Below are 8210 nucleotides of genomic sequence, written 5' to 3' on the forward strand. Positions count from 1 at the left end.
TGGTGCCTAGTGGTGTGTTTTCGGACGCACTAAATCGTCTCCGGCTGGTTAATCCAAGCACGGTTCGACCAATCGGTTGGTGCCTAGTGGTGTGTTTTCGGACGCACTAAATCGTCTCCGGCTGGTTAATCCAAGCACGGTTCGACCAATCGGTTGGTGCCTAGTGGTGTGTTTTCGGACGCACTAAATCGTCTCCGGCTGGTTAATCCAAGCACGGTTCGACCAATCGGTTGGTGCCTAGTGGTGTGTTTTCGGACGCACTAAATCGTCTCCGGCTGGTTAATCCAAGCACGGTTCGACCAATCGGTTGGTGCCTAGTGGTGTGTTTTCGGACGCACTAAATCGTCTCCGGCTGGTTAATCCAAGCACGGTTCGACCAATCGGTTGGTGCCTAGTGGTGTGTTTTCGGACGCACTAAATCGTCTCCGGCTGGCCGAGCCGCGGTTACCGCCGCCCCTATTCCAGCCCCTACTCACGTAGTGTGCAATTATGGGAGCGGCGGTACCTGACGAGTCTTGCTAGGTCGCTCCGCTCCATCGGTTGCCGAGTAACAGTACGCACCATCCGTTGCTATTAGAAGTCATCCGCTGCCGAAGATCACCCGTCGGGCTGGTCACCGTTGCTCAACAGTAGTTGAGACTCACCCGCCCTGCGGCTAGCGCTCTCAACCGTTGCGGAGAATTACTCGCCGTGCCGCCGCCGCTGATCACCGTTGCTCAACAGTTGTTGAGACTCACCCACCGTACTGCTAGCGCTCTTACCGTTGCTCAACCGCTGCTTCGCTGTTGCCAAGAGTCATCCGCCGTGTTGCTAGCGCTCTCATCGTCATCCACTCCGACCCGACCGCCCGACAACAACGAACGTTACTCGCTCTCTCTCTCTCTCTCTCTCCCTCTCTTTGGACATAAGGTTGCTGGCACTCTAGTCATAGCGCTGTGTGAAATAGTGTGTTATATTTGGTGGGGGTTAGTGGGACCTTCGCTGGACTCTGGATCGGCTGAGCTCATCTCAGCCTTGGACAAAACCCACCTCATAAAAGGATATAAGCAAAGATGTGAAAAATGAAGACCAAGGTAAATTTGCCGATTTCAAAACCAAAAACACCGTTGGAAAGGTAATTTTCTGTAGATGAGGAGAGTTTTTATAGTTTCGAAAATCGTCGTTTAAAAATTTCCATATTTGTGTATGTTTGTTTTTGCAACCTGTTCAATTTAAGATGTTTCGCATTTTGTTTTACTTCCTATTTGAAATTAAACTTTGANTTTTCGCAGTTATCGAAATTGGTCGAGTTAACGAATTTTTTTAGTTATCGGATTTTAGTGTTCTTGAAATTTATCGAACTATCGATATGTATCAAATCATTGAAATTTATCGATAAACTTGAATGTATCGGGTCAATTCCAAGTCCCGCTGAAGTCCTCCAAAGACCTTCTCAGATAAAAAAATTTTAGTTAAGTTCTGAACACATTGAAAACGACGAGCTACGGGCCACAGCTTCCACTTTGTTATCTTCATTATCTAAACGCTTTGTCGATGGCGACATGATTTTTTTGAACGCGGCAGCGACATCATGAATTTGTATGAGTTTGACATAAAAGAAGAGGAAGAACCTTATCTGTCGCCGGAAAAATAGAAATAGATCTAATCTGGCTACAACCACANCCGGTCGTCGCCAAAATAATTATCTACATAAGAGTACGTGTTAAAATAATTTGACAGCTGGAGACCGTAGCTCGTCGTTTTCATTGTGTTCGGGCTATTACGTTTTAGTTCCAAAGCAGAAGATTTTCCGGTTAGTTAATTTGTACCGTATAAGTTTTGCTACGTGTTAAGTTAGAACACCTCTCCAAGGCTTCTAGAACTAGAAAAACTGTCGAATTTCGACAGTAACTGGCACTCTAGTAATAATAGAAAGGCGCTTACATATCGATGGTTCTCTGCAATAACGACACAACTCAAAATTTCATATATTTCAGTAGAGCCAATTAAAGATTTTTTGCTTCGTAATTTAGCAATATTATGTCTTGGAACATAATTATTCCGGATTATTTGCCTTTGTCTTTTTCTAAACCTGAAATTTTGAATTGTGCCGTTATTGCAGAGGACCATCGACATATCGCTCATTTGCTGCAAGACCGGCATAAGTCAAAAAAATCGATTTTGCAGAAAACGCGTTTAAACTTTTCAATTGACTTTCACCTTACACAGAAAAGAGGAAATCCTCTAATTTCAAAATAAACCAATTCACTATAATATATTTAACATATCCATAAAGGAAAATCAACACCAAGTAGCCATTTATGTTTTTTTCCTGAATAAGAACTAACTCTCCTTTGCATTATGACGTTATTGTTGCAAAAATATATTCAATAGAGTGTCATAAGTTATAATGTGTCGTTATTGTTGAGAAAAAAAAACAATAAGTTCGTATTAATACATTTTATTTTCAGTCTTTTGAACTTCAAATATACATATTCTGTACTTATGTATGTATGTCATAAAAAACATAAAATAAATATAATTCATAGAAACAGTCTTTTGAACTTAAAATATTAAGGAACTCTTCAACATCTTTTCTTCTTAAGATATAATTCACAAACGAAAAATGTAAATTTTCTACTTTAAGTAATTAAAAAATAATAACTAAATACCAAAATATATTGGTAACGAAAGTCTGACTATGAAATTTTTACAAATTATCATAAAATGGTTATACAAATTTGGAATAAGTTTTTTTTAATCAAGTCATTAATATCGGCTCTCTTATTTGCTGGTATACCTGGCTTGGTATGAAAAGCTTTGTTTAAAGAAATCGCTTTTGCTTGCATTTTTTTTAATAACAATCGCCTCCTTGAACTTTTTTTCGTCAGCGTAAGCGGTCTTATAAAAAACAGAATTTGGTGATTCTCGTTGAACTCGAATTGTTTTTACTAGCGACAGTTTCAAATCTGCCATATTTAATGGACCGATGCACTGTGTTGCGGCTAGTGGAAAAGTAACTTTTTTCCGATTATTTTTTTCAGTGTTTTTAATGATGCAATTTTGTCACAGACATTCCAAGTAAACAAAAAACACATAAAGCTTATTTTTATGTTGGCCCGTTGATTTTTAATTGATTTTAGAAGTCAAATATACAAAATTTTCACGAAAAGAGGGGATTTCAGGGCTGTATTCAAAATGATCTCATTTGATTTTGGTGACAGATATTTTGATTCGGAAAAAAAATCTGCCTTCGGACAAGTATCTTCTGTAAAAAAAAGGAATGTTGTTTGAGACATTTTCATATGCACCTTTTTTAGAGCGAAAACCCGACTAAAGTCCATTTTTCCTTTAAATTTGGGTTAGGTAAGCAATATCTAAAAAGTCCCAGAGAGTCCCAGTTCCAAACCACTACAGAAATGTTACATAATTTGTTTTCAACGAACTGTGAAAAAATCAGCTGCCCATACCTGCCCTCCTGGGAGTTATAGCGATTTTAGTATATCACTCTCAGTATTTATTCCATAGAAATAGAACGGAAATTCTCGGAATCACTTATTGAATAATTTAATCATATTGGTTTTCGGGTGACTTTCCGTCATCCCACAGTCAAATTTTTATTATTTTCAGACCGGTTTCGGCTAATCGCCATCTTCAGTGTTTTCTTTTTTGTCACTAATTAGTCCGCATGTGTGTCCGTCTTTATATAGTGTTTTCTTTTAGCTCTGAGGTGGTACCTTTCTCTCTCTCTGTTGTTTTACTATTTTATTCTCTCTCTTTCGCTCTCTCTCTCTTCGCCCCTTCTCCCGTTTTTACGTCTAGGTAGGTGGGTGAAATAATCCGTTATTGCGCGCTTATTTGTATTGTTTTTATTTTGTGTTTTTTTTTTTTTATTCTACATCTATTCTAGCACTCCACAAAAATGAGCATAACTCTCTTAAAACTGAAGCTATTGACTTCAAACCGGTATCAAATTAAAGCTTTTATTGCCACCTTTCAAATAAGAAATGAAATAGATTTTGGTTTTATATAAAATTTCAGAGTTTTTCAAAAAATATCGAAAAATCATGAAAATTTGACGTTTATAATTCTTGTTCGGACCACCCTATAGTTTATTTAAAAAACTAATCATAGAGTATTTATCAGAAATAAAAGAACAATTAAAATAAATTTTTTTTGTAAATTTTTCGAACAATTATTTTTTTTTTTTGACTTTTGTTGAAAATTTGACCCAACAATTTTTTTCGGTGTAAATTTTTTTTCACTCATTCTGTTTGGGATTTCATTCTGACCAATCTGTAGAAGTTTCTCATCGATACAATTAAAATTACAGTTTAGGCAATATGATTTCCAAAAAATTCCGGTTTCGCAACACTGTGCGATGTCATTTGCCAGTATTTTTAAATCTAAAAAATCCTGAAAACATAGCTCGTTAACATTAAATGGGTCTCCTCTTTTCTTTGCCGATCGGATTATTGATACAAATCCTTCAGTTATATAAATGGGATCACTTTTAAGCATACGCTTGGTTTCTCTCTCGATTAAGGAATGAGCTGAATCGCTTTCATTTTGTGTATGACCTTAGATAAGGTACTTGTGGGTGATTGATTTTATACCCAAATAGCGCACGACGTATAAGTACATGGCAATCATGAATTTGTTTTTTTGCTGTCCGCACGTACCTAATTCATTAACTCCACGGCGTCCATTGGCTTCGTCCCATACAAAGCATTGGCATTTATTCGTTTTTATGTCATATATAGTGAAGTTGAAAACATTTAGTTTTGACTTGTAATAAAATGCGGAGACATCGCCCTTAGGTAATTGCATGACAGCTTGTAAATCATACACTGCTACAAATACGTTCATATCTTCTTTGTCTTTTCTTTTTTCATCTCATGACAAATTTTTTTCATGCAAGTGATTTTCATACATTTCTTTCATATTAATTTTCTCCACTTCATCCATGTTACTCTATGATGTACATTCTTCACACAAATCTTTTTTGGGACGAAAAATGAGATGTTGAAGTCCTTCGTAAAAGTTCTATAGAAATAAATGTAGTTGCAAAACGGCTCATTTTTTTTTTCTTTACACATGTCTACGTATTTAATCGTTATATATGGGCATTCCCATGGTGGCGCACGTGACAGTCGTACGATTTCAATGTGATACAAAAAAGGAATACCATTTGTTTTCTTTAACTTTTTTGGGCCATTGTATAGCACGTAATTAGCTCTATATTTAACCGAAAAATTAAATCAATCGAACTGCTTGGTCCTGAAATATAAGCATTTAAAGAGAGGTTCGTTACGTGACAAAAAATGGAAGTTGATTTTTTCTTTTCTTACAAAATCGCAAAACTCTGCGAATTGTGGATGGCTATTTTGATGAAACTTATTTTGATATGATTTGGAGCAATTCTAGTTGTTTTTAGAGTTTTTTGAATTAATGCAAATTGTTTCAATTCTCTTTTACAACCCCAAGTGTGAAACGTGACGTGGCGTGACGTGACATAAATTTCCATCGTTATATTTTTGTTAATATTGCTTTTAAATGAATTTTCAACGCAAATAAAACATGTATTTTATGTAGAATATACCTTATATTTTGACTTCAGCGCCAATTCAGGGTCAATTTATTAGAAATCTATGATTTATTATGTTTCAACCACATGCGCCAAATTCGAACCAAATCGGACCATAAATACGGTTTTTCGAAATATCTCGACCTTGGCACCACCTAGGAAGACCAATTTATGCAATCATTATTCTTCTTACATAGCCAGTATATATTTTAAAAAGCAGACAAATCGGCCCGTAAATACGTTACATATAAAACTTTTATTTTTTTGTCGTGGTTGACCTTCCGCTGGAAACACCCATATGCTTGTTACGCTTTTGCTTCCTTCAATAAAGGTTTTGGATGTGTTTGCTCTGGTGTAATGACTTTCAATTTTTGGTATTTTATCTACGAATTCCTTAATTCCAGCTTTTAATTTAGGATCAAGTTTTTTCTGTTTCCCGTGTTTACCTCTTTGGTCGGGTTCTAATATTTGGTTAGCGAGTTTTTGATGCTTATCCAATACGGTTCTAATTGAACGATCGGTGATAGCCAGGGTGTTTTTAAAAAACAGTTTGCAAACGCGCACAACCTCATCACCTTGTTTGAAAAAAAAACCCATTATTATTTTGGCGAGGGCCTCTGGTGCCCCCGATGCGCATGTACCGGTATCTCGATATATTGTCTTTGCTTTTCTATGTCACCAAGGGCCCAGCATAAGTTAAACAAATGTTTTCGTTCGTCATCACTAAAATTTTTGTAACATTCGAGCTTACAAGTCTCAGTACATGGAGTTTTCATTTGTCTTGCAGGTTTAACTTTTTTCATCAGCGTGTGTGATTCATACTCCATTCCACTATTTCTTTTCTTTTTATGATTTTTCTCTTCCATTTTTCTGGCTGTTTTGCTCTTTTTTCCCCTTTTTCAATGGACTATTTGGAATTATGGAAGAACTTACCATTTTTGAAGTTGAAGTGCCAGGTTGTGAATTACTGAGTGATGGTGCCGCGTAAGAAATTGATGTGCTATCAACACTTTGCTGCACAACTGTACTAGCGGTGTCACGCGGAAAATTCTCCAAAAGTGGGCGGAATACAGTCGTAGAATTGGCTGATGGATTAAATGTTTCATCGTTGCTATCCTCGCTATCACTTTCTTGCTGTGGTGATTTTGGGCAGTATGTTACAGCAGCCATGGAGTCGTCACAGTCTTCCGAAAAAGAGGATGATCGGGATAAACTCGAAGATGAAGTTGACGATGAGGATTTGCTGCTGTTGCAGTTTGGCATTTTAAAATAAGCTAAAACACAACTTTTATTAATGTGATCGTGCGTTTTATTCATATATAGCTATAATTTTTATCAGCAATAGCGTCGTATTTTGTGTTAGTGAGAGCTATTTATTGTTACTGTAAATAATGCTATGTTCAACAACGACACATTTTGTTATAATGTAAAAGGCTGACTGTTTAATAGTCATTCTTTTATATGTAATAACCGCATAACACGAAATTCTTATGTTGACGATAGTACTTTTATCAACAAGAACGTCATATTTTGTACTATACCAAGTTTGAATTAAATCAAAATTTTCAACAACATAGTCATAACTCAAATTAGCGCTGTCTACTTGAAATAATCTAGATTAAAAATACCATTACCTTTTCACAAAGAACGCCACAACACAAAATATGCCTCTGTTTGAGAAAGCCAAACGATCTTAACACGACGGCAGCAGTGGCACAACTGAGTTATGTCGCTCTTACGTATAAAAAAAGTTGAAACAGATGAAATGAAATAACGGCATATTCTTCTTAAGCGGAGTGTATAAGAGTGTGTAAGAGATATTATTATGAATTTTTTACACAACATGAAGTATGGTATAACGAATAATTCTACATCATTAACTCAAAAATCACGTTTTTTGAGTTATGCCGGTCTTGCAGCAAATGAGCGATATGAGTGCGCCTTGATGTTGTCGCACAAAGGGGAGGGACCTAAAGTTTTACGCCGACTCATATTACAAAAAAATTTTTCTTTTTTTATGTTGGCCGGAACTGGGCTCGAACCCGCACTCTGCGGAATGGTAGTGCGCAGTGCGCACTTCTAACCACTACACCACAGCGATCGCTTAATTAATTTTAATCATTATTCGCGATTAACCATTTATTCGTTAATCTTTAATCATTCATAGACTAATATTTTGTCGACAATACTCGCATAAGATAGTCCCAAATTTTCACAAAAGAGAAAAGTGATTATCTTCTAAACTTTTGAATGACGTCTTGACTGAACTTACTATTTCAGAATTTCTACTATTACTTATAGAGTAGGCTATTCATAAATTCTGGGTAATGAAATACAAATTTTTTTATTATATGTTCCATATATATTAGGAGACTTTTATTGTTTAATTTATTTTTGGCACATAAACTTGTATCTTGAACTTCTTTTTCCAAAAAGTGAGGATGTAAAAATTTTAATAGATATCGGATGTACTGCAATTTTCTAAAAAGATCTCTTAATCTCTCCATGAAAATTATTCCAAACGAAAACTTAAAAGTAATAAAAAAAATCTTAACTAAGTTTAACTAATTTATATAGAAGTTTTAAGTTTATCCCACTGTAAGTGTGAAATCATTTTCAATTTTAAATCAACAATTTTTTTCTA

The 8210-nt window shown here is 35.8% G+C and overlaps 1 protein-coding gene across 1 annotated transcript; it reads right to left on the bottom strand.

Moving 5' to 3' along the window:
- Positions 1–6335: 6335 nt before the first annotated feature.
- Positions 6336–7256, bottom strand: LOC108368648 (suppressor protein SRP40-like). Its single transcript, XM_017623537.1, has 2 exons — positions 7201–7256; positions 6336–6840 (listed from the first exon to the last, which is right to left on the bottom strand). The coding sequence occupies exon 2, from the start codon at positions 6827–6829 to the stop codon at positions 6413–6415; it is 417 nt and encodes a 138-aa protein (XP_017479026.1). The 5' UTR covers positions 6830–6840; positions 7201–7256; the 3' UTR covers positions 6336–6412.
- Between the last annotated feature and the right edge of the window lie 954 nt (positions 7257–8210).

This window comes from Rhagoletis zephyria, unplaced genomic scaffold (assembly GCF_001687245.7).
Source record: "Rhagoletis zephyria isolate East Lansing unplaced genomic scaffold, Rhagoletis_zephyria_1.1 Rzeph_scaffold_03234, whole genome shotgun sequence".
Lineage (NCBI taxonomy): Eukaryota > Metazoa > Arthropoda > Insecta > Diptera > Tephritidae > Rhagoletis > Rhagoletis zephyria.

Excerpts from the sequence above, each read along its gene's own strand:
- LOC108368648 (XM_017623537.1), bottom strand. The coding sequence starts at position 6,829 with ATGCCAAACTGCAACAGCAGCAAATCCTCATCGTCAACTTCATCTTCG.